Raw genomic sequence first — 26,579 nt, 5'->3', positions numbered from 1 at the left:
ACAAAGGAAATGAAGACACATATCCATGCAAAAGCTCATACTGAATGCTCACAGCAGCATGATCACATTGGAAACAACCCAAATGTCTACCAAGTGATGAACGGATAAACAAAAGTACAATGGAATATTATTCAGCCATGAAAAGGAGTGAAGCGCTGACACCTGCTGCAATGTGGATGGACCTTGAGAACATGATGCTCAGTGAGAGAAGCCAGACAAAAAAGGCCACATAATGTGTGATTCCATTTATATGAAACGTCCAAAACAGGCAAATCCACAGAGACAGGTGGTGCATTTGTGGTTGCCACAGGGATAGGGTTTCATTTCGGGGTGATGGAACGTTTTACAACTAGATAGAGGTGACGGCTGTACAACATGTGAGCTGTTCATTTAAAATGGTTATTTTGGGACATCCCTGGTGGTCCAGTGGCTAAGACTCCACGTTCCCGATGCAGGGGGCCCGGGTTCCATCCTTGATCAGGGAACTAGATCCCACATGCCTCAACTAAAGATCCCACATGCCACAACTAAGACCTGGTGCAGCCAAATAAATAAATAAATAAATAATTTAAAAAATTAGGGCCCAGGGCTTCCCTGGTGACGCAGTGGTTGAGAGTCCGCCTGCCGATGCAGGGGACATGGGTTCGTGCCCCAGTCCGGGAAGGTCCCACATGCCACGGAGCGGCTAGGCCCGTGAGCCATGGCCGCTGAGCCTGCACGTCCGGAGCCTGTGTTCCGCAACAGGAGAGGCCACGGCAGTGAGAGGCCCGCGTACCGCAAAAAAAAAAAAAAAAAAAAATTAGGGCCCACCCTAAAATGGTTATTTTGGGGACTTCCCTCGCGGTCGAGTGGTTAAGATTCCGTGCTTCCAATGCAGGGGGCACAGGTTCGATCCCTGGTTGGGGAATTAAGATCTCACATGCCCACTGCATGGCCAAAAATAAAATAAAATGAAATAAAATGGTTCTTTTTATGTTATGTAAATTTCACCTCCATTTAAAAAAGAAAGAAAGAAAGCTTCAGGTTAAGTCAGAAGGTTTTTTTTTTTTAAATAAATTTATTTATTTATTTTTGGCTGTGTTGGGTCTTCGTTTCTGTGCGAGGGCTTTCTCTAGTTGTGGCAAGCGGGGGCCACTCTTCATCGCGGTGCGTGGGCCTCTCACTGTCGCGGCCTCTCTTGCTGCGGAGCACAGGCTCCAGACGCACAGAGCTCAGTATTTGTGGCTCATGGGCCCGTTGCTCCGTGGCACGTGGGATCTTCCCAGACCAGGGCTCAAACCCGTGTCCGCTGCATTGGCAGGCAGACTCTCAACCACTGCGCCACCAGGGAAGCCCCAAGTCAGAAGGTTTTAAAGAGGAATCTTTTTTTCAGTTTGAGACTGAAGACTACTCACACACCCATTTCGTGTACACGTTGCTCTGGTCCCTCTGTTCTGTAGCTGACACCCCTGCTCTCAACATGGGGAGGGCAGCTGGTAACTCACAAATAAGTCCGGGATCCGGAAGTACAGGAGGCACACCACCTACTTGCAAGGTTACCCAAAATCATGCTCTGAAATTGCAGGCTGACAGCTGATGCACCAACCCTAGTTTTATCCTGCCCACACAGCATTTCACAACATTTTAAATTTGCTGTCAAATCAGAGATACGTCTAGATATCAGTCTTTTCTTGAATCAGATCTGCGCTTCGTGCATGGTAACCGCCACCAGGAGCTGACTGTCCGCCACCCCTGCTCACCTGGGTGTCAGGATTTCCTTCCGGCTCCTTCCCCTCATTTACTCTGCCTTCCCTGTTTCCATCAGTCTGAGGCTGTAACCCCTGTTGTTCTAGAATCAGCTAGAACCGTACTTTACCCCCACGGACAGGGCACTCACTCTGTTGGAATGTTGACGGCATCCTCATCTTGTTTCCTCCTCACAGTATTCCTATGAGGCAGGTAGCAGCCCATTTCACAGAGGAGGAAACGGAGGCTAAACCAGAAGATGCCCAAGGGCAGAGCGAACCACTCACAGAGGTAGAGCTGAATCCGGTCATTGCCCTCTACTGCCCCCTTGTGTCCAGTCGGCTCATGTGAACAAACCCCACAGGTCCACAGGGCTGCAGCTTTCAAGGTCAGGTGAGACCTGGTTATTTCCACAAGCCCCAGGAAGACCTCAGCTAATGCAGAGCTGAAGCCCCTTCACGAACTCAAAGTGGATCCAGAGGGCTCCCTGCAGCACTTGCTTTCAGTCTGTACTGGGAAACCCATGTAAAAAGTGGGGTTCCCCCTAATCCACCAGGTGTACAGTGAGGCTTTATTCTTCTGGTGTGGGTTGACTTGCATCCCCCCCAAAACATAATTCAGGTGTTAACTCCCAGAACCTGGGAATGTGACCTGTTTGGAAATAAGGTTGTTGTAGACAGCATTAAGTTGAGATGACATCATACTGGAGCAAGGTGGGCCCTACAGCCAATCAGTGGTGTGATTGTAAGAAGAGGCAAGTTTGGACACAGAGACACAGAGGAGAAGGCTGTGTGAAGATGGAGGCAGATTCAGATCAAAACTACAATGAAGGGCTTCCCTGGGGCGCAGTGGTTAAGAATCCACCTGCCAATTCAGGGCACACGGGTTCGAGCCCTGGCCCGGGAAGATCCCACATGCCGTGAAGCAACTAAGCCCGTGCACCACAACTACTGAGCCTGCGCTCTAGAGCCCGCGTGCCACAACTACTGAAGCCCACGTGCCACAACTACTGAAGCCCACGTGCCTGGAGCCCGTGTTCTGCAACAAGAGAAGCCACCACAATAAGAAGCCCGCGCACCGCAACGAAGAGTAGCCCCCACTCGCTGCAACTAGAGAAAGCCCGCACACAGCAACGAAGACCCAACTCAGCCAAAAATAAAAACAAACAAATAAATAAATTTATTAAAAAAAAAAACTACAATGAGGTATCACCTCATATCGGGCAGAATGGCCATCATCAAAAAATCTACAAACAATAAATGCTGGAGAGGGTGTGGAGAAAAGGGAACCCTCCTACACTGTTGGTGGGAATGTAAATTTGTACAGCCACTATGGAGAACAGTATGGAGGTTCCTCAAAAAACTAAAAATAGAGCTACCATATGATCCAGCAATCCCACTCCTGGGCGTATATCTGGAGAAAACCATAATTCGAAAAGATACATGCACCCCAGTGTTCACTGCAGTACTATTTACAATAGCCAGGACATGGAAGCAACCTAAATGTCCATCAACAGAGGAATGGATGGATAAATAAATAAATAAATAAATCTCATATATATATATATATATATATATATATATATATATAAAATGGAATACTACTCAGCCATAAAAAAGAACAAAATAATGCCATTAGCAGCAACATGGATGCACCTACAGATTGTCATACTGAGGGAAGTAAGTCAGGCAGAGAAAGACAAACATATGATATCGCGTATATGTGGAATCTACAAAAAGCGTACAAATGAACTTATCTACAAAACAGAAATAGAGTCGCAGATGTAGAAAATAAACTTATGGTTACCAGGGGGTCAGGGGAGGGATAAACTGGGAGATTGGGATTGACATATACACACTACTATATACAGAAGAGATAGCTAATAAGGACCTACTATACAGCACAGGGAACTCTACTCAATACTCTTTAATGGCCTGTATGGGAAAAGAATCTAAAAAAGAATGCAGAACCTCCCTGGTGGCACAGAGGTTAAGAATCCGCCTGCCAATGCAGGGGACACGGGCTTGAGCCCTGGTCTGGGAAGCCCACATGCCATGGAGCAACTAAGCCCGTGAGCCACAACTACTGAGCTCATGCACCGCAACTACTGAGCCTGTGTGCTGCAACTACTGAAGCCCACGTGCCTAGAGCCCGTGTTCCACAGCACGAGAAGCCACCGCAATGAGAAGCCCGCGCACCGCAATGGAGAGTAGCCCCCACTTGCTGCAACTAGAGAAAGCCTGCGCGCAGCAATGAAGACCCAACGCAGCCAAAAAAAAGAAAAGGAGTGGATATATGTATAGCAGATTCACTCTGCTGTACACCTGAAACTAACACACATTGTAAATCAACTGTGCTCCAATAAAAATTTTAAAAAGTAAAAATAAAAAATAAAACACAAGCTTAAAAAAAAAAGATGGAGGAAGGCAGAGACTGGAGGGATGCATCTACAAGCCAAGGCAGGCCGAGGATTGCCGGCCACCATCTGAAGCTGGAGGAGGCTGGAAGCATCCTTCCCTAGAGCCTTCATAGGGAGTATGGCCCTGCAGACACCTTGATGTTGGATTTTTAGCCTCCAGAACTGTGAGAGAAAACATTTTTTCTGTTTTAAGCAAGTTCCTGGTACTTTGTTATGGCAGCTCTGGGAAACTCACATGCCCTCTCAGCGTGAAATCCAAATTTCTCTCCTACTGCATCCCCTACCATGCCAAGGTCCTCTCTGCCCCAGTGCCTTTGCACATCCCACCCCCTCTGCCTAGAGGGCCACTTCCTGCTTTCTTTGGTGAACTTGCTCAGCCTTTCAGGCTAGGTCAGCGTCCTCCAGGAGGCCCCATCTGAATCTGACATCCACCCCGCTCCTGCATCCTGCCTCAGAAGCCTCCTTTAGCACTGAATCTGTGGTACTGTGTGCTAATTCCTTGTTTCCTGGGCAGACTGTGAGCCCTTGAAGGGGAGGAAGTGCCTCTTCCCCTCTTGCTTTGGTGAGTCACGGGCCTGGACCTGGGAGAAGCAGCCCTCAGCAAGGGTTTTGAAGGAAGGAGCAAGTGAGGGCACATTATGTAAGTGGCAGGGAAAGGCCAAAATCTAGAAACACCTGTCACCCGGAATCAGCTGTTATTGCAATAGTTCTGGCTTCAGAGGTGGCTCCTGGACTGAATTCTACCCTCAGATCCTAGCCTCTGGCTTAATGTTACTCACAGTATGAAAGAAGGGAATTGGGAATAAACTGTGGGCCTCAGGACCTTTGAACATGCCTCCTGCTTCCCAACTGGTGCCCCAGGGCTTCAACGGCATTAAGATCAGCTGTGCTGCCTCAGTCTCCCATCCAGGGCTTTCCAGCCTCTGTTTCTGTTTGACGGCGGCCACCTCTGGTGCAGGGTAACAGCAAAAACTCTTTCTGGGCATAAGTAGGCTTTTCCAAGGCTCAATGCGGGGCCAGCAGCACTGGGGCTTATCACAGGACTCCTGCAGAGCTAAGTTGGGAGAACCAGAGAGGGAACTGCTGAAAGGCATTCAAGAATTATCCATCGGCAACTTTGGTGGTTTCAGATACTCAGATAAATTTGCCCCTTTTCCTTCTCTGCAATTTCCAACACCTCTGTCCATTCATCTTGCTCTGGTCTCCCCCAGCACCATCACCTCTTGGTTGGGAAACTAAGATCCCACATGCTCATGGCACAGAATAAAATAAAATAAAATGGTTATTTTTATGTTATGTAAATTTCACCTCCATTTAAAAAAGAAAAAAAAAGCAAGCTTCAGATTAAGTCAGAAGGTTTTAAAGAGGCATCTTTTTTTCAGATTGAGACTGAAGACAACTTCCATGCCCGTTTTGTGTACACGTGCAGCATGGCCAAAAAAACAAAAGGTTGGGGCCCTGATTCCCTAGGACCGTGACCTTACAAGAAGAGGGAGAGCCACGAGAAAGCTCCCCCGGCCCATGCAAGCACAGAGGAAAGACCACGTGAGGATGCAGTGAGAAGGCCAGGAAGAGAGCCCTCACCAGAAGCCAACCCTGCTGGCACCTTGATCTCAGACATCCAGCCTCTGGAGCTGTGAGAGAATAAATGTCTGCTGTTGAAGCTGCCCGGGGTGTGGTATCCTGCTATGATAGCCCAGCATCGCTGGAGCACAGGAAAGAGAATGGCGGAGTTGAGGAAGGCAGAAGATGCTCTGCTCAGAGCCTGCCATCACTTCCTGGCCTAAACCCACGGCTCCTGCATGAGGGACTGCTGAGCTGGGCAACAGGAAATCACCTCTGTGCGTGTGTTGGGCTGGGGGAGGGACATTGCCTGGCCTGCCCTGTGCAGGGGCGGGCAGATACAAACAGATTGAGCATAGATAGAGAGACAGACAGCAGACAGACAGACACAGGGAGAGACAGGGGCAGAAGAGAAAGACCAGGGTTGGGGGAGAGAATGATAAAGCAAAGGAAGTAAAATCTTAACAATCAGCAAATCTGGGTAAGAGTTTACAGATATTCCTTATACCATTCTTATAGTTTTTTTTTCTAAGCTTGGGACTATGTCAGAATAAAAAGTTCCAGGGGGAGGGATAAATTGAGAGATTGGGGGTTTCCCTGGTGGCGCAGTGGTTGAGAGTCCGCCTGCCGATGCAGGGGACATGGGTTCGTGCCCCGGTCTGGGAAGATCCCACATGCCGCGGAGCGGCTGGGCCCGTGAGCCATGGCCACTGAGCCTGCGCGTCCGTAGCCTGTGCTCCGCAACGGGAGAGGCCACAACAGTGAGAGGCCGCGTACCGAAAAAGAAAAAAAAAAAAATTGAGAGATTGGGATGGACACATACACACTACTATATATAAAATAGATAAATAATAAGAACGTACTGTGTAGCATAGGGAACGCTATTCAATACTCTGTAATGATCTATATGGAAACAGAATCTAAAAAAGAGTGGAAGGGATTTCCCTGGTGGTACAATGGTTAAGAATCCTCCTGCCAATGCAGGGGACACGGGTTCCATCCCTGGTCCGGGAAGATCCCACATGCCGCAGAGCAACTAAGCCCATGTGCCACAACTACTGAGCCCCCGTGCTGCAACTATTGAAGCCCGTGCGCCTAGAGCCCGTGCTCCGCAACAAGAGAAGCCACCGCAATGAGAAGCCCATGCACCACAACGAAGACCCAATGCAGCCAAAAATAAAATAAAAAAGAGTGGATATATGTATCTGTATAACTGACTCACTTTGCTGTACAGTAGAAACTAACACAACATTCTAAATCACCTACACTCCAATTAAAAAAAAAAAAGAATAAAAAGTTACAAGCAAAACCCACGACCACTCGGTTATAGAAGGCAGAGCAGGCTGAGACACCATTCAGACATCTAACCTTGTACCTGCCTCTCCTTAGCTGTGAGACCCGGGCCAAGCACTTTCCCACCCTGGTCCTCAGTTTCCCCACCCAACCTTTCTTCAGTCCCTCGATCTGCTTCCGCTGGCTTCAGGGCCTTTGCACATGCTGCTCTCTCTGCTTGGAATGCTTGACCCCTACCCCCAGCCTCTTTCCCCTGTTCATACCTCTTCATCCTTCAGAGCTCAGGGTCAGCACCTCCCCCAATGTCCCCAACCCCGTCAGACCCCACCTGGCGCTCTCCAGGTGCCAAGAACCCAGCTGCAATTTTTCATTGGTCTGTGAGGTTATAAGGGACCGCCTGTCTCTGCGCCAGACTGTGAACACCCCACAAGGGCAGCTCTCCTGTTCTCCACGTGTCCCCAGCGTCTCACCCAGGGCCTGGCATACAGTCGGTGCATATCACTAGAATGAATGAATGTGGAAGCAAGGCAGGTAGATGGATCGTCTCCAGGCTGCCCTCTCTCAGCTAGGGTCCACAGGTACCTGCAGAAGAGCAGGAGGTTCAGGAAGACGCCGCAAGGCAATGGCAGCAGGAGGGGGCTGTGGGCACAGGGCAAGCACCCGGACACACCCGGGGCAGCTCAAGGATCCCACCCAGGAAGGGATCACTGAGCTCGAAGGAATAGAATTGTGGGTTGTCTGGTATCAGACAGAGGTGCTTATGTTGAGCTGCAGCTGGACGCTGTATAAGGAGCTGTACTCATTTCTCCCAGAACGAGGAGGACAGAGCCTTGACGAAGGCATGTCCCTGACCCCAGGGCTGCACAGCCAGGCCACTATACTGCAAACACTGAACTACTGAAAAGGGAGAGGAACCCTCTGCAGCTGGGGAAACTCACTTGAAATTCACATTTGCAGCTGCAGTCAGCTCCACTTTGTCTCAACAAGGCTTGGGAGAGGAGGGTCTCTTTTATGGGGGAATTGGAAAAAGGAACCAGAGTGAACAAGGTACAGGCTGATGAGGATGAGGCTGAGGGCAGCAAGTCCCGTGGGCAGCCCTCTGCATCTAGACAGCCTGGCTCAGCTGCCTCGCAACTCATACCTCATCGACTTCTCGCGACAACTTCGTGAGCCAGGAATGATTGTCCCTATTTTACAGATAGGAAAACTGAGGCACAAAGATGCTTGAAGAGCTGCCCAAGGTGGGCAAGCGAGCCCACTGGAGAATTGGAATCTGAACCCACGGCTGTCCGGTTCCACAGCTCGTACCCTCTTGGTTCCGCTGTGTTGCGTGAAATAAAATCAGAGTGAGCAAGGTGAGTCCTGTGCTGTCATCAGAGAATTTTTTTTATGTCCAGGAAGGGTTGGGGTTTGCCACCCGGGCAGGCAGGGTTGAATCAGAAGGTTCTCAAAGTCCAGACCGAGGGATGCTTTGGTCTCGGACAGGGGCCAGGGTTCACGGGACCACGGGGTAAATGAGGCTGACACTGGTTGGAGATGCCTCCAAACCCCGGGTGTTTGGTGCTGGAAGGAACCCACAGAGATCATCCCATCTGTTTCCACCTTTTCCATGGGAGGAAACAGATCTCCCATGCCGGGAACGAGGGACAGCTCCCCAAGGCGGCTCTTGTCCATTCTGGAGCATTCCTAGCTACATCAGGAGCCCCTGATAAAAACAGTCCTTAATTCGCCCAAACTGCCAGGTCCGGGTGTCATCAGACCCCTTTCTACAAATCCAGGCATCAGCACTCCTTGTATTGAGTTAAAGAGAAAGACTTATAAGAGGGAATGTAGAACGAAGAACATTTTAACAGTGAAAGAACAGGAGGTCGGCTCCAATGAAGTCGCCGTCTCTTTCCCGAAATACTTGTCTTCCTGAAGACAACGGTACTGCGCAGAAAAGAGATTCTCGGCTATTCTGAGGTGGGGATCTATCACTTTATTTTTTATTTTTAAATTTTATTTATTTTTGGCTGCGTTGCTGCACGCGGGCTTTCTCCAGTTGTGGCCAGCGGGGGCTACTCTTCGTTGCGGTGCACGGGCTTCTCATTGCGGTGGCTTCTCTTGTTGTGGAGCACGGGCTCTAGGCACATGGGCTTCAGTAGTTGCAGTACGCGGGCTCAGTAGTTGGAGCTCGTGGGCTCTAGAGCGCAGGCTCAGTAGTTGTGGCACATGGGTTTAGTTGCTCCACGGCATGTGGGATCTTCCCAGACCAGGGATCGAACTTGTGTCCTTGGCATTGGCAGGCGGATTCTTAACCACCGCACCACCAGGGAAGTCCCCATCTATCGCTTTAAGAATCATAAGGATGTGCGTGAAACATCGACACTGAAAATGCCTAGACTGGAGAGAGAGCTAAAGATTCTCAAATGAGGGGGTGATGCCCTTGACATCACAGCTTCTCCTGGGACAGGTGGACAGGAAGCTCCAGACCTCCCCCATCAGCCCATTTTGCTTTTGAATGGGCCGGCTGGCCGTACAAAGCATGCACAGATTGGACCATTTGAGTCCAAAGAGTCTACTTTAGACTCAAACCTGCATCCCTTTCATGCCTGTCCATCACCCTTGTTCTGCCCTGAGCACCCTCACCAACTGAGATCCTTTCCAAATTGTCTTTTCCAGGGTGAATATGCCCAGTCCCTTTGACTCTTCCTTCCTGGATGGTTATGCAACTAACTCTCGGGCATCGTCTCCTGTGGGTAAACTCCTTGCATTAAAGTGGGAGGGAGAGGGAATTCCCTGGCGATCCAGTGGTTAGGACTCTGCACGTTCACTGCCATGGGCACGGGTTCGATCCCTGGTTGGGGAACTAAGATCCTAAGATCCTGCAAGCTGGCCAAAAAAAAAAAAAAAAAAAAAAAGTGGGAGGGGGATGAGCAGTTGCATCCAGCCGACGAATGAAGGGGAGCCTGTGCTGACTGTATTTTCTCTTACCCAACGCCTCGCCAGAGGAGAATACAGAGAGACAAGTATGTGGGCACGCACATCTTGCTTCCTACAATTTTGAACTCGTACCAATGACCGTCATCCATTCACCCAATATCCACTGAGCATCAGCTGTACGCCTGTGATCAAACCAAAGGCCCCTGCTCTCGTGGGTTCCATGGTGGGGAACAGACTGTAAACAAGTATGTGAAATACTCAGCATATTCAATCGTATGAAGCCCGGGCGCCTAGAGCCCGTGCTCCGCAACAAGGGAAGCCACCGCGATGAGAAGCCCGCGCACCGCAACGAAGAGCAGTCCCGGCTCGCCGCAACTAGAGAAAGCCCGTGCGTAGCAACGAGGACCCAACGCAGCCAAAAATAAGTAAATAAAAAATAAAAACAACAACAACACGACACATATGTATTTTCTTACGAATCTAGACAAAGAAGTAAGTCTGAAATCAGTTTCACCGGCAGGGCTGGTTCCTCCTGGGGGCTCTGGGGTAGAATTTGTTTCCGTGCCTTTTTAAATTTTTTTTTGCGGTATGTGGGCCTCTCACTGTTGTGGCCTCTCCTGTTGTGGAGCACAGGCTCCGGACGCTCAGGCTCAGCGGCCATGGCCCACAGGCCCAGCCGCTCCGCGGCATCTTCCCGGACCAGGGCACGAACCCACGTCCCCTGAATTGGCAGGCGGACTCTCAACCACTGCGCCACCAGGGAAGCCCCCGTGCCTTTTGTTTTGTTTTTTTTTGGCCGCGCTGGGTCCTAGTTGCAGCACGCGGGATCTTCATTGCCACGTGCGGGATCTTTAGCTTTGGCATGAGGGATCTAGTTCCTTGAACAAGGATAGAACCCGGGCCCCCTACCTTAGGAGGACAGAGTCTTAACCACTGAACCGCCAGAGAAGTCCCTGCCCCAGGGCTTTTAAGGGGTATGACAGGGTCCCTCTGGCTGCTGCAGGTAAAAACACGCTGTTACCTGAATTCATGGGAACCCAGGTAAGAATATTGTAACCGCCCATGAGGTGGCTTTAGAAGAATGTTTAGAATTCTTACAATAGTGTGGGAATGGGAGCTATTTTGGCACTTTGGGCAGGGATGGGCAGGGTAGGGAGGTGGGAAATCAATCTTAAATAATTCAGCAAATATCAATTATGCTCTTGGCCCGGTCAACTGGGGTGTCTCTGCCTCACACCTGGGAGCAGTGTCGGGCCCGCTCCTTCCACATCTGACACGCACACCTAGGGAGCTGTACCTGGGCAGAGTTTCGTCCTGCCATTCTTCCTTCACGTCCACGTTTTCCATCCGGAGCGTGGCTTCAGTGGTCCCCATGGGAGCTGGGAAGCAAGGACCGACTTGAAGCAAGGATGAATCCTGAAGGAGGGCAGTGGATGGAGGTTTTACTGGACAATCGTCATAACGACAATTCCCCACTCACACACAGAACTTCAGAGATGGATCTGCAAAGAGCTCTTGTGTCCATTGTCTTATTGAATCATTGCCCAGCCCCATGAGGCTTCTCCATTTCACCAGTGAGAAAACAGAGGCATAGAAAGCTGAACACCCATGTGGGTCTGGAGTTTGAAACCAAAGGAGGGGTTGAGCCTCCAGCTAAAAGCACCCCCCCTTTGAAGCTCTGAAATCCATCCTCTGCAAGGTTCACCATCCCTCCCTTACCTTGGACTTCAACTAGGAAGCAATAAATCCAATTAAAGTCATTTACACTAAATGACTGTGTTAATGACTGATATAATTAAGCTTCCTTGCTGGGATTGACATTCAGACAAGACCTGGTTAACGCCAACCCACCTCTATCTGCTGCAGCCCACCTGTCCTGCCCCTCTGTCCCCTCCCCTCCCCCAACGAAGAAGCAAGTCCTGACAACTGACCCTAGGACTGAAAAAGGAAGTGCGGAAAGTGCCTGGGGCTGGAAATCAGGATCATCATTTGTACCAACCACAAAATGCCAGTTTTGTTTTTATCCTATCATAGCGAGGAACCAGCTGGGGGCAAGGATGGGGTGGAGGCAGCACTTTAGGTGGGGCTTGAGTGCTGGGCTGTCTGGGAGTGTGGTGAGAACTGCCGAGCGGGACTGAATTTGAGTCTATCCTGGGGCATGGCAGACTTCCGCTGTCTCAGTTTCCCTGCCTGTGAATGAAAGAATTGGTCTAGAAAGGATCCCCCAGGATCTTATGACTCAACTAATAGTGCAGGTTCTGAGCTTTTAAGCCAGTGGTTCTCAACGGGCAGTGATTCTGCCTTCCCCCACCAGACATCTGGCAATGTTTGGAGGCATTTTGGGTTGTCACAAGTGCGGGGGTGGGGGTGGGGGGGGCGGTGTGCTACTGACATCAAGTGGGTGGAGACCAGGGATGCCGCTCAGTGCCCTACAGTGCCCCAGATGGTACCCCAGATGACCAAGAATGATCCGGCCCCAAATGTCCATAGATCTGAGATTGAGAAGTTGTCAACCTCACTTGCCAGCACCTAAGGTCCCGCCTCCAGCCCCTCCCCCCTCCCCACTCACTGCGGCTGCCCCTCTAGAGCTGGTGGGTGGCTCTTAGTTTGGGTGTGTCTTCCAGAGCCCCTCGCTGGACCTAAGCCCCTGTGGATGGAGGGTCTGCATTTGGGATTGGGGCTCAGAGGGAGCCGGAGACAGGTGAGGGTCAGGCAGGGGGGACGGGATGTCTGAAATTCGACCCTCCCCCACTTCAGTGAGAGTTTCTCACTCCATTCTTGTCACTGCCCTGAATGTCGTCATTCATTCATGGAGGAGGGACAGTAAGACGCAGTACGGAAAGGAGAGAGAGAGAGAGAGAGATGTCTTCCTGATGCTGTGGGCAACAACTGCCCAGGAACTTATTGCAAGGGAAAGTTCCCATCAATGGAAATTCATTTCCTTTCTGAAGGGAGTGGTCTTTGCGTCTGTTTTCCTTATCCTGAGCTGGGTGTGACCTCAACCCCCAGAAAGGACCACCCACCTCCACCCCACCCACAGCTGAGACTGGGGCCACACATGTTGGCCCAACGATCCTCTAAATGAGGGGTGTGGGTGGGTGACCGCAGGGCCCCGGACGCTCCCGCCCTCTGATCCCGACTTCACGTTCGAGGACGGCAAATAAGGCAGCGAGGGGGAGATGAGAAGCGTGCCTTCCCGCTGTGGTGCTGAATTATCAGCACATCACATACAAGTTCAGGCAGAGGAGGAGGAATCTCTGTCTTCAACCGTTTCCCTTCCTCCCCACCCCATAGGCAAGCTTTTACCTACACATCTATCAAATCCTTTTCCAAATCCGCTCACGGCGTTATAAATAGGAAATGCACAGAGGTGGGACGTGTACATTTCGGTCTCTCAGGAAGCGTCCCAGAGAGGGGCTGAGGGTTTGAGCTGCCTAATCTCTAAGCACGTCCCGGAAATGGTGCAATCCTCTGCCATCCAGGTGAACGGTGGGCATGGGAGGCGAACTGTGGGTGTGTGTGTGGGGGGCGGATGCTTTTCTCCGCGTGGGGTAAAATGGAGCTGGTAGCATCCCAAGAATCACAAGACCCTGCTCCCACCCGCCCCATCTGCCAGAAGGGGGTTTGTAGCGGCGGATACCTGCGGACAATCTTCCTCGGCAGGGCGGGGAGAAAGAAAGTGGATTCACCTCCGCGTGAGTCCCGGCTACCTCCGCGGCCTCTCCCGGTTACGCGCAAACAAAGAAGAGCCTTGGGCGGATGCAGCCGGGCATCCCTCGCCTTCAGAGCATCCGAGGAAGATGCACTCTGGCGCGGACTCCGCATCCAAGGAAGGTCACCCAGGGCAATGCGACGGGCGCGGATGGGCGCTTTTGTCCACGGGTGGGGAACAGCTTGCAGTCAGCGGTCGGCTCCCCCTCGCTCGGCTGCGGCTGCGTCCCTGGTCCTCGTGCCTCCGAGGTATTTTCTTCTTGCCAGCTCGCAGCTGGCGGAGGCTCGGCTTCCTTAAGACAGTTAATTATGCTGCTTTTGTGTGCAGGGTGGGTGGATGGGGGCAGGGCTGACCAAAAAGCACAGCCCCCTGCCAGAATCGGTGCTCTCCATTGGCTGAGAGGGGAGCATTTCCAAGAGTCTCACCAGGGGCAGAAGCGGAAATGATTTCCTGATGGCGCATCACAGATTTAAAAACAAAACAAGGAACAAATAAATAAGTGGCAGCGATGGCCTCATTCCTTAGATTAAGAGGGAGGGAGGAAATAATATCCTCATGGACCCATTTCATGGGTCCCTCAGCCGACCACTTACGATGAGCCATGGGCCGAAGACCGGGCTGGGTGCTGGGGAGACAGAACCTTCTCAGACACATTCGCTCGGGGCCTCCGAGGGAAAGGCGCCCCCTGCAGGTGTGCGTGCGTCAGCCCCGCCCTGGAAGACCATAGAATGGTATAGAGTTAAGAGTGCACCCTCTGAAATCAAACCATAAGTGGATCGGGACACTGGCTCAGCCACTGGCTGGGGACTTGGTTGGGTAAGTGATCACACTTCCTGGACCTCAGTTTCCTCATCTGTGAAATGGAAACATTAGGGTACTGGCCTTTCGGCATTTAATGAGGTGATGCAGGGAGGGTGCTTGGCACGGTGCCGCAGCATGAGAAAAGTTCTATGCGTGTTTCTTGCTGTTGCTGATTTTATTTTTAGACTGGTAGCAGGTTGAATGGTGTCCCCCCCCCCCACCAAAGATATGTCCATGTCCTAACCCCTGGAACTTGTGCATGTGACCTTATTTGGAAAAAAGGGTCTTTGCAGATGGAATTAAGTTAAGGATCTCCAGATGAGATCATCCTGGATTTAAGATGTGCCCTAAATCCCATGACAAGTGACTTCATAAGAGAAGAGAAGGGGGGGGCACATCATGTGAGGTCAGGATGATGCATCGACCAGCCGAGGAATATGGAGGGTTGCCAGTGACCACCGGAAGCTGGAGAGGCACCAAATGGATTCTCCCTCACAGCCCCCAGGAGAAGCCAACCCTGCCAATACCTTGATTTCAGACTTCTGGCCTCCAAAACTGTGAGAGAGAGAAAAAAAAGCTATTGTTTTGAGCCACCTAGTTTGTGGTACTTTGTTATGGCAACCACAGGAAACTAATATCAATACATGATCCTAAGTAGGAATGGATGCCTGTTGTTACCTCCTGCCCCTCTTAATCACTGTGATGGTTTTCGCCTGTTCTGTGAACACATCAGGCTCATTCCCACCACAGGGCCTTTGCACAAGCTGCTCCCTCTGCCAGGTATGCTCTTCCCCCTGATGTTTGCATTATTCAGGTGTCAGCTCAGAAGTAATCTCCTCAAAGAGGCCTTTCCTAATCTCACCGCCTACCTTGCCTCTCACTCCATCATCTTCCATCCCATTATCTAGTCTGATTTGTTTTTCAGTTTTTTAAAAAATTTTTTTCTCTTTTACTGTGGTAAAATACACATAATGTAAAATTTACCATTTTAACCATTTGAAAGTATATAGTTCAGTGACATTAAGTACATTCAGTGTTGTGCCACCATCAGCACTGTCTAGTTCCAGAACTTTTTCATCACCCAAATGGAAACCCGTACCCATTAAGCAGTCTCTTACGTCTCCCTTACCAGCCCCTGGCAACCACTAATCCACTTTCTGTCTCTGTGGATTTACCTGTTCTGGATATTTCATATAAATGGAATAATCTACTATGCCATCTTTTGTGTCTGGCTTCTCTCACTGAGCATCATTTTTCAGGGATCATGCACATTGTGATGTGTGTCAGTGCTTCATTCATTTTTATGGCTGAATCATGTATATCATTGTATGCATGCGCCACTTTTTGTTTATTCATTCACCAGTGGATAAACAAAAAGCGTTTCTACATTTTGGCTGTTGTGAATAGTGCTGCTATGAACATGGGTGTACATGGTTTTATCTGAATCCCTGTTTTCAGTTCTTTGGGGTATATACCTGGGAGTGGCAATGCTGCGTCATACACTAATTCTATGTTTACGGTATTGAGGAACCTGATGAGTCTTTTTTCATAACACTTACCACTATTTGAGATTATTTACTTGTTTCTTTGTTTATCCTAGCACACACACCCCCCCCCCCATTGGAATAGAAATTTCAAAAGAGACTTGGTTGGTTTTGTACACTGTAATGTGCCAAGGCAGTAGCACGCGTCACAAAGGAGATGTTCGGGAAATGCAGGTAGAATGCACGGACGCTGGCTCCCCTTGTGGGTCTCAGACAACACTCTATTCACGTGGCTACCCCACTCACTGCATCAGGGTCGGTCCCCCTCCAAGCCAAAGGCATAAAGGCAACCGCCCCACAGCAGAGAAGGAGAGCCCAGAGACTCCAGCACAAGATCTGGACTTTGCACCTCTTGGCTGGAGGACGTGGCGCTCTGGGAAGAGACACTGAGCGGGAAATCCAGGTTTGTTCTAGTACTGGGCACTGGGGTCCGAAACGTGAGGAAGACTTTTTGCTTTCGTAGAACTCCCACTCGGAGAAGCAGATGGGCAAGGGAGTCTGGGCTGAGATCTTTGGAGCAGAGTGGCTTGGGGGGCACATGGGGAGATTTCTCAGAGTGGGGCAGGGGTGGTGACCATGTGGGTTGGGCGCTGAGGAGTGAGTAGGAGTTGGATGGATGAAGAAAGGGGAGAAAAGCATTTGGAACAGAAGGACGTTTGTAAAGCAGCAGCTCTTCCTCCCTGAGAGCGCGCTGGGAGCTGTCCGTGGTGCTGCAACCCGCCACCGAGCCGCTGCGTGAACCAAGATTGGCTGCTGTCTGGTTTATCGTTAATGGTGGTTATACATATTAATATATACGCATAACGTAAAGTTTGCCATTCTAATCATTTTTAAATGTAAAGTTCAGTGACATTAATTCCATTCACAATGTGTAACCATCCCCACCATCCATCTCCAGAACTTTCTCATCTTCCCAAACCAAAGCTCTGTCCCCATGAAACACTAACCCCCCAGCCCCATTCCCCGAGAATGTAAGTTTCTTGAGATCAGAGATGTTTCATTTTGTCATTGCTATATCTTTAATCCCTAGACCAGTGGTTTTCACCTGTGGGCGATTTTACCCCCCCATGGGACATCTGGTGATGTCTGGGGACATTTTTGGTTATCATGACTTGGGGGATGGAGGTGATTCTGGCATCGAGTGGGTAAAGACCAGAGATGCTGCTCAACACTCTACAGTGCACAGGACAGCCCCTTCCCCAAGAGAATTATCTAGTCTGAAATATCAATGGTGCGGTCGTTGAGAAACCCTGCCCTAGAAGAATACCTGAAACGAAGTTAGTTCTCAGTGGAGTTTGTTGAGGCAATGAAATTACTAAACCTCCTTTTCCTGATTTGCAAAGGGGATTCATACAAATACATTTGATCCTCATTATTCACAGTATTTGTGAATTTGCCTACTGGCTGAAATTTATTTGTAACCCCCAAAATCAATACTCATGGTGCTTCCAGGGTCATTTGTAGACAACACAGAGAAGTGAAAAAATCTGAGTGCTGATTGTGCATGTGCTGTCAGCTGAGGTTGAACCAGTTGATGTTTATTCCAGCCTAGGCTGTAAACAGCTGTCCTTTTGTGGGTCTATTTAGTGCCGTGCTTTTAACATTTTTGTGCTTTTTTCTTTTTGGTGATTTGGCTATTTATAATGGCCCCCACACATGGTGCTGAAGTGCTGTCTAGTGTTTGTTAGCACAAGAAGGCTGTGCTGTGCCCTTATGGAGAAAATAAGCATGTTAGATAAGCTTCACTGAGGTGTGAGTTATAGTGCTCTGGAATGTGAGTTCAATGTTAAGGAATCTACAATGTATATTAAATAAGAAGCCTTTAAACAAACAAAAAAACACATAACACAAGGTTATGTATTGATCAGTTGATGAAAATGTTGTGACCAGAGGCTCGCAGGAACCTAACCCTGTATTTCCCCTAGGAGCAATGGGTCAGTATTTTGCTATTTCAGTGTTTGCAGCAACTTTATAGAACAGAACTGCTGCTAATAACGAGAATCAACTATACCTACTTCTGTGGGCTATTGTGAGGACTAGATAAGATTATGCATGTAAAGCATTTAGCACAATGCTTATAGCAAATAACAGGAAAGAAAAGATATTATGCAACCAGAGAAAACATCAAAACAGACCTGCTTTTGTAAAAGGCACGCAGCCTGGGTTATCTAGTTAGAGCTGCAGGAAATTGGAGGGAGGCCATGTGTAATTACCACGCTGGCCTTTAGCCAGGGCATGGCAGGAGAGCTGCGTTTGCCAGACGCACTAGATTGTTTCTCATGGCCACACATGGTCATTAAGACACAAATGGAAGAATGCCATCCACTAAATCACCCATACGGCTTTCCTTGGCACCCTGGGCTTGCCATGGTTTCCATCCAAGAATTAACTAGCCCTGTGCCTGCTTAAAAGGGTGGCAAAAGAACACCACCCCACCATGGTTGGTAAATGTACTCTTTTTTTTTGCCTTTAAAAAATTAATATAAAAACTTGAAATAATTGTAGATTCACATGGGGTTGTAAAAAATCACACAGAGAAATCCCATGTACCCTTTTCCACCATGCTACCCAATGGTAACATCTTGCAAAATTATAGTATAATGCAGTAGCACTATTGCTTTTGATATAGTCAAGATACGGAACATTTCAATCACCACAGGATCTCTCATGTTGCCCTTTTATAGCTACCCCCAGTCCCCATTACCCCCTCCCCATGTCCTTAACCCCTAGAAATCACAAATATGTTCTCCATTTCTATGATTTTTGACCTTTCAAGAATTTTATGTAAATGGAACTTTTCCCACGCAGCATAATTCTCTAGAGCTTTATCCAAGTTGTGATGTGTATCAAGAGTTTATGCCTTTTTATTGCTGACTGATATTCCATTTATAGGAAATGTCCAGAACTGGCAAATCCATAGAGACAGAAAGCAAACTAATGGTGGCCAGGGACTGGGGTGGGGTTGGGGAAGTGACTGTTAAGAGTTCATGGTTTATTCTTGGGTGATGAAAATGTTCTGGAATTAGTCGTGATGGTTGCACAACTTTGTGAATATACTAAAAACCATTGAATTGCACACCTTAGTTGGGCGAATTGTATGGTACATGAATTATATCTCAATAAATCTGTTCTTAACCAAAGACTACCTTAATTGTAATAGTTTGGTTATGATCTGCTTCCCTGAATCTAAGTTCTTGAGGACTGGTGCCATGCAGCTTACTGTTGCACCCCCCCCCCCAAGATGGCCCTGCCTATAGTAAGTGGGTCAAGAAATAGCCCTCAAAATGAATTACCCTTAGAATAGGGTTTCTCCACCTTGGCACTGCTGACGTTGGTGCCAGGTCATTCTCTGTCGTGGGGGCCCTCCTGGGAACTGTGGGGCATTGAGCAGCATCCCTGGTCCCCATCCACTTGATGCCAGGAGCACCCCCAGTCGTGACAACCACAGATGTCCCCAGACACTGCTCACTCTCCTCTGGGGGCAAAACACTCCAGTTGAGAAGCACTAATTCAGAGCCACTGAATTTTAGGTACTGGAGCCTTAGAAGGCTCCACGAAAAGACTGGCACCCAGGGGGCTGCTGAAGGGACAAGCAGGACTTGGCCGTATCAGTAGGGCCACATTTACCCAGCCAGAAACGGTCAGCGGGGCAACCAAATCCACCCAAGGGCACAAAAAGGAAAATCACTTCCAGCCTAGAAATCCCCAAGCTGAGAGGTTAAAGGGAAGGAGGGGAATCCGATAAGGGGCGGGGCTTGCGGCGAGGGGCGGGGCTTGAACGGAAACAGAGAGGGCCGGATCTGGGGCTTGGCGGGAAGGAGGGGGTGGAGCCAAAGACCCCGGATACTGGGCGCTCACAGGGAAGGTGGGGGCTCCAAGCAAGGGGCGAGGCTTGCGGCGGGGCGGGCTCGAGGCAAAGACACGCCCCCAGGCGCAGACTAGGAAGCAAGAAGGCGCAAGCTTCGCGTGGGGGGCGGGGCCTGGGGCGCGTGGCGGGGCGCAAGCGGCACGAGGCCTGGGCGCGGGCCGGATGACGTCACGCGCCTGCGGCCCCGCCCCTTCGCGTCTCCGGATCAGCGGGCGCACTGTGGAGAAGCCAAGATGGCGGCGAGTAATTATTACGGCTTCGCGCATGGCGCCGGCTCGCAGTACAGGTAATGGCCCCCGCGCCGCCCGCGCTGCCCCGGCCCCGGGGAGGCCGCGGCCCCGAGTTGTAACTGTCGGGGAGAGCAGAGGGGCTCCTGACGTGGTAGAGGGTTCTGGGCTTGTCGCGGGGATGGACCTGAGGGGGCGCCGAGATCTGACGAGGGGTGGGGCAGCCTGGGAGGGTACCTGGCCGGACTGGGGGAGGGGCAAGGGCCGAGGACGGAGGGCGGGGAGGTCAAGCTTCCTGACTTGGGGTGGGGGTGGGGAGAAGACAGAAATCTGGGAGTGCACCTGGCGGGGCAGAGGGTGGAGCAGAGACCTCGGCGAGGGAGAGCGGAGTGGAGGTGGGAGGGAAGACAGCCCTGGAGGGGTTCCTGGCCAGGCAGGGGGATGTGGGGTTTGGAGGTAAGAACCCTGATGGGGGGAGGGGGTGTTAGAGAACACGGAGACCTGGGAGGGTGACGGGGGGAGAGGCAGAGGCATGGGGGAGGGGGATAGAGGCCTGACTGGAGAGGCGGGCAGAGACTTGATGGCATAGCGGTCTTGACCTGAGCGAAGTCCTGAGACCCTATAGGAGAGTGGGCACCTGGGGCTTCCTGGGGAGGGAGAACAGTAAGGAAGGGTAGAGGGACCTGGAAACTCAGTGGAGGAGGCGACTGGATGTTTTAAGATCTACTGGCAGACAGGGGCCGGGGGAAGAGTCAGGGATGGGGGTGGACAGGGATGGGAAGCAGCCTGGGGAAGGAGGGCTCTGTGGGTAGAGACACATGGGGTGTGTCTGTACCCCAAATGTACACACGCACATCATTCTCCAGGGCTTCTCCTTGGAGCCTGTCTGCGGTCTCAGTCCTTTAACCTGGCACACCAGACCAGGTCCCAGGCGGGGATGCAGGCAGAGCGGGCATCCCTGGGGGAAAGTGCTCCCCTACCCACCTTCCTTTGTTGCCCTGGTGTCACTTGCCAACTGGTAGCCTGGCAGAACCTCCTCCTGGGCCAGTTTCTCACAGACTGGATTCAAACTGCCCCTTAGATAACTGAGCGACAGGTGCCTGCTGCACCACGGGCCTGTTAGGATTGTTTCATGCTCTCTCTCATTCAGCACGTTGAAAATAGGTAAGACTAGTGGAAAGTTAGTGTCCACCCCTTCCTCAACCCAGTTGTTGTGGTGCTGCTGTGTTCTTTCCTGTGGAATCAGGAGGAGTTCGGTCAGGCCTTGGAACCAGGGGTTGTGGAATTTGAGAGAGCTCTTCCTGCTTTCTGTATCCAGAGTGGTCTGAAAGGTGTAGTGTTGGCTGGTCAGGGAAAGAATGGCTACAGAGTGTTACATTTTTATGTTATCCTTCCCTGTTTCCGTCATCCTTGGTGGTAGAGCATTCTTATTGCCAGTGCTTAGTTACAGCAGCAGGACTAGGCTAGGCTGTCAGGGACCACACTCTTTTGGAAATGTTCTGCCCCTCTGCCTGCTTGCTGCCAATGCTTTCTTTCCTTTCTCTCTCCTTTCTCTTTCTCTTTTTTTCTCTCTTTCTCCGGTGCATTATTTAGTGAGATGTGGAGAATCACTTGAATGTTAGGTTTTCTATTAAGATTACCTTCCAGAGGAGAAGTTTGAGCACTTAACTCGTAAAACAGGTAATTGCGGGCCTTCAGCAGATGTTTTTGTCATTTACCTGAATTAAGGTATTTAAACACTTTGGCACAGCTCTTGTCTGGATTCTGATGACTTAGGTGATACAGTAAACAGACATGTGACTAAGGATGTTAAACTACCACGAACTGAATGTCAAATTAGTCAGTGTCTTTAGAATTGTCCCCAAGGGTGTGTGTTATTCCTTGAGAAAAGAGTAGATTTAACTAAATCAAAAACATAGGAATCGGGCTTCCCTGGTGGCGCAGTGGTTGAGAGTCCGTCTGCCGATGCAGGGGACACGGGTTCGTGCTCCGGTCCGGGAAGACCCCACATGCCGCGAAGCGGCTGGGCCCGTGAGCCATGGCCGCTGAGCCTGCGCGTCCGGAGCCTGTGCTCCGCAACGGGAGAGGCCACAGCAGTGAGAGGCCCGCGTACCGCAAAAACAAAAACAAAAAAAACCCCATAGGAATCATAGCAAAATCAATTTTAGTCTCAGAAAACCTTGAAACAAGATAATCTGCATTGTCTGAATAGTTTTAAGTTAACTAGACATTCTCTTTTGGGGGAAACAACTTTTGCTTGAAACCTTCAGCTGCTTTTAAAGTATATATTTCTTACATAATGTGCCATGGAAAAACTGATGAGGTAACAGATTTTGTGAGTACCAACTTTATGGACAAATACTGGACAATAGTATTTACAAAGCCCATTTCATGGATTGCCAAAGCAAAGACGACAGTTTATTTCTTAGAGGAATTTTGCATAGGTTTTTTTGGCTTTTAAAATTGGTAACCATAGCCCTGGATAGTAATATTCCTTACATTGTCATCCATAAATAGGGTTGGAATTGGAACTGTTCTTAAATTGTTGTTCAGTAAGAATCGGATGCACACTTACTCATGAAGTTATAAGAAAAGTTTGTAATTACTTGTAAATAATGATGATTTTCATTTATTTTACTTTAGGTGGTCTTTTAAATCTCATAAAGCTTTTTTAGACTTAGAGTTAGTGCTGCACGTGTTCAGAATTAAGGATTAATCCCATGTGGAAAATTGAGTCTGACAGTGTGTTTAATTAGCACTGAATGCAGTTTTCAGGTGTGAGGCTGAGAGCTGCTCAAGAAATCCAGCAGAGTTCTGTGTGAGTTAAGTCGAGTTGGTAATGAAAGCATTGAGAGCTCAGAGCTGTACGGTGGATGTCCCCAGGGGTGGAATGTGACAGGCGGGCCAGATCTACTGTAATATTTCCCTTTTCTAGCAGTTCTGTCAAAATACCACCCATCTAGTGTAGCTGGCTACCTCTACCTTTGCATCCTTGTTAAACCTAAATAAGACAGCTACTGGGTTTTGGTGTAATACTTGATTTCCCATCAGGAGAAGTTCTATTTTAATAAGCTTTTGGTATAAATGTTAATAGCCGAATTCCTTCATCTGGAGAATATCAGGAAGTTGGAAGCCTGATTGGAACCCCATCGAACTCTGTTAGTGGTGGATAACAATATGAAGCGCTGGTTACTGACTCTCTGTATTGAATAAGTCCCAAGCACTTGCTATCTCGTCCAGTCCTCACAGTAATCCCGTGAGCTAGGTATTAATGATAGCCATTTTGCTGATAAGGAAACGAAGCTCAGGGTGCAGTAACTGGTGTAGGATCCCCAGGGTGGTGAGTGGTGGTGTCTGGCTAGGAATGAGGGCTGCCTGGCTCCCAGGCTGTGCCTTTGCCCCATGGTAGGGCATGCCCGAGCTTGGGGAGGTGCTCGTGGTGGCAGACCTAGCCTGATGCAGCCGCTCAGCAGTGGGGCCTGCTGGCGGAGACTGGGTTCCGCCATTCTTTACGCTGTCACCTGGATCCTGCCCCTTTCGTTTGGGTCCTAGTCAGATTGTGGTTTAGGGCCGCATTCTTCAGACCTTGCAAAATTACTTGCTCTGGAGTGGGGAGGCCGAGGAAGTATCTGGTCCAGTGTCATGGGGATGGTAATGATAACCCAACCCATGTCTCTCAATAATCTCTTCCAGAGGCAACAGATAGCTTGGGAAAGGCAACAGAGCCCACGTCAGCCATGGGGGGCAGCATAGGCAGCCCCAGTGCTGCCAGATGAAAAATCACCCATTAACACCACCCAGGTTGGAGACCGCTGCCCTGTCAGGTACGGCTACGACCAGATTCAGATGGTCCTGGTCATACCCAGGCCAGCCTCTGTTGCCTGCACCCCATCTCTGACCCCCTGGTCTCCAGGCCCTTCCAGAGTGAACGTTACCCTCCAAGGCCTGTCTGTCCCCTGAGCTTAGGTCCCAGAAACACAAGCTGCCAGAGAGAATCTGGTGTCATTGCCTCAGGGACTGGGTGCACCTGCCACCACACCCAAAAGCAGGAGAGTGGGGCTCGTGGGAACCTGTAGTTGAGTTTGAAGCAGTCCTGACAATGATTGCACCTCGGCAGCACTTCCCGCGTACTCCCCGTTGGGATTGACTGGAGGTGGACCCTGGGAAAGCAAGGCACAGGAGTTCTCCTTTTACAGTGTGCCTGCTGTTGTTTTCTTAAAGACCCATCTCAGGAAGGCTCTCAACTGCAGGCGAGACCTGATTTCAGCATATTTTAAGGAAAACCTTTCAAATGACAGAACTATACTATCTGTGTTCCAACCACACGTACATTAGGTACATTTAAAATTTTTGAAGTATGGATTTTGAATTTTCATTTTATCCATTTTAGAGCTAAAAGTCAACTCACCAACATCAGAGCATAAGTTAATTCCTAATAGAGATTTTTTTCCTCAACGTATTCTGTTTCTGAATTTTTAAAAGTTTTACTTTATATTTTGTCTTTTGTCTGGATCTACCAATGTGTGTATTTAGAATGATCAGAACAAATACATCAAATTTAAAAGCATTTTCAAATGATCCTTTAAAATTCTTTTTTCATGTGAGTGTAATTGGTGTTCTCTTATGTGGTTTTGGAGGTAAGGAGACAAAGACCATTGATCTGGATGAATAACTGAGGAGTCCTAAAAAGTAAGGGAAACGTGTAGAAAGGGTATTTATAAACCTCGTATTCATTCCTTATTTTATAGTCTATATTTTATATTCATTATTTTATATTCATTCTTTATTAGTAGATCAAAAGTTTGTGAACCTTCAGATCAGGAATTGCAGATGGTCTTGTAAGGAGCAGACACATACATGTGTGAATACCGTCTAAGATAGAGGATAGAGGGTCTGTCAGGGGAGGATCAAAACAGCCTGCGCACCCCACCCTCCCACCTGTCATTGACACGTGGCACTGAACCCAGAGTGGCAAGTCTTCCCAGTTTCCCAGAGAACCCACAATTCCCTGTCCTACATGAAATCCCCCAAATTTTAAATGCCAGAACCAAAGTCAGACTGTGAGCCAAATGACACCTGTTTCCACTTTATGACCTTGCTTTCTGTTCTTAAAAGTTTAATCACAGAAGGATAATGTAGAAGACATTATAGATACATTTGATAATTAAAAGGAATAGTATGTATTCCAGCTAGAAGGAGGAGCCCTCCTTTTTGACTGGTTTTAGTCGATTAAGAAGGTCGTGGGGTTTTGCGTGTATGTTAAGAAGATAATACCAGTTTTTGTCTTCATCACGGCTCTGAGCTGCTCAGATAGCTTATTCATCTAAGGTGAGAAACGCTGTCTAATTCAAAACAAAATTAGGAAGCTTTGACAAAACGCAGGGATTTTTTGCTTGTTTCTTTTGTTTTTTGGTATGTCTGTGACACCTTAAATCTGAAGTGTGCTCTTTACTCATAGGGTATTCTAGAATCTTGGTAGGAAAAGCTTTTGGTACCACCCAAGGTCTAACTGGTGGGTAATTGTTCCCTTGTTCTGTCCCTTGTACTGTGGTATCCGCACACCAGCTGGGAACTGACATTCTCTGCCTGTCCTTTTCTCTTATACTTGCGTTAGAGGGTACTTCTAAGCTTGCCAGACTTTTCTAGCTGAAACTTCATTTGTAAATATTTGGGGGAACGGGACTTTTTTTTTTGGTACATATTGTGCTTTGGGCAGGTTTTCTTTCCCCCCAGAGGTAAGTTGCATTTGCAGCACATCACTGTCCGCTTGCATATTTAAATTAACTGTTGACTAAGAATTGAGAATTACTTCACTTTGGTTCTGTAGCACTTTGTAGTTTGGAAACTCACTTTTGTTGACTGAGGTTAACTCCTTGTGAGTTTTGCTCTCTGGGAACAGAAAGAACTATAATGTCTAAGACTCTTGGAATGAATGTTTTTAAAATAGATTTTTTTAATTTATTTATTGGCTGCGTTGTGTCTTCCATGGCTGTACGCGGGCTTTCTCTAGTTGCCGAGGGCTTCTCATTGCGGTGGCTTCTCTTGTTGCAGAGCACAGGCTCCAGGCACGCAGGCTTCAGTAGTTGTGTCACACGGGCTCAGTAGTTGTGGCGCACGGGCTTAATTGCTCCGCGGCATGTGGGATCTTCCCAGACCAGGGCTGGAACCCATGTCCCCTGCATTAGCAGGCGGATGCTTAACCACTGCGCCACCAGGGAAGCCCGGAATGAATGTTTTTTAAAAAGCCAGTGGCTTCTTTTAAATTTTGAATGTCATTGCTTGAATCAGGGTTGGTGGTTCGACGTCTGTTGTACTTGCTTATGAGAAACTCACACTGGCTGTCTAGTCCCACCTCCCTCTGTTGACACGAGAGGCCCATGTGCTAGACCAGCATAGATGTTGCTGTGGAGGTTTTTCTGCCCCTTAAAGCAGCAGGAGAGGGCTGGAACCACGGATGAGCCCTCTCTGTGCCCAGAACAGCATTTCACCTATTTGGTTCATGGCA

General features: G+C 49.2%; 2 protein-coding genes and 1 long non-coding RNA gene across 4 annotated transcripts in view; 2 read left to right on the top strand and 1 right to left on the bottom strand.

Annotated features, from left to right (window-relative positions):
- The window catches only part of LOC132421736 (uncharacterized), a 50,791-nt gene extending 42,439 nt beyond the window's left edge, over positions 1 to 8,352 (top strand). The window contains exon 4 of the long non-coding RNA XR_009518766.1: positions 8,199 to 8,352. This is a non-coding gene — a long non-coding RNA (uncharacterized lncRNA). The remainder of the gene's footprint in view (positions 1 to 8,198) is intronic.
- ATCAY (ATCAY kinesin light chain interacting caytaxin) overlaps positions 1 to 13,959 on the bottom strand; it is a 36,969-nt gene extending 23,010 nt beyond the window's left edge. For both annotated transcript variants that reach the window (XM_060006540.1, XM_060006541.1), the window contains exons 1-2: positions 13,563 to 13,959; positions 11,220 to 11,338 (exon numbers count right to left, since the gene is read on the bottom strand). In XM_060006540.1, coding sequence (XP_059862523.1) covers positions 11,220 to 11,296 — 77 coding nt within the window. In that variant the 5' untranslated portion in view covers positions 11,297 to 11,338; positions 13,563 to 13,959. The remainder of the gene's footprint in view (positions 1 to 11,219; positions 11,339 to 13,562) is intronic.
- A 6,115-nt stretch (positions 13,960 to 20,074) lies between these two features.
- ZFR2 (zinc finger RNA binding protein 2) overlaps positions 20,075 to 26,579 on the top strand; it is a 41,979-nt gene continuing 35,474 nt past the window's right edge. The window contains exon 1 of the mRNA XM_060006536.1: positions 20,075 to 20,133. Coding sequence (XP_059862519.1) covers positions 20,081 to 20,133 — 53 coding nt within the window. The 5' untranslated portion in view covers positions 20,075 to 20,080. The remainder of the gene's footprint in view (positions 20,134 to 26,579) is intronic.

Source organism: Delphinus delphis, chromosome 3 (assembly GCF_949987515.2).
Source record: "Delphinus delphis chromosome 3, mDelDel1.2, whole genome shotgun sequence".
In the NCBI taxonomy this organism is placed as follows: Eukaryota; Metazoa; Chordata; class Mammalia; order Artiodactyla; family Delphinidae; genus Delphinus; species Delphinus delphis.
The sequence above is the reverse complement of the archived record's forward strand: the minus strand, read 5'-3'. Positions and strand labels throughout refer to the sequence as shown.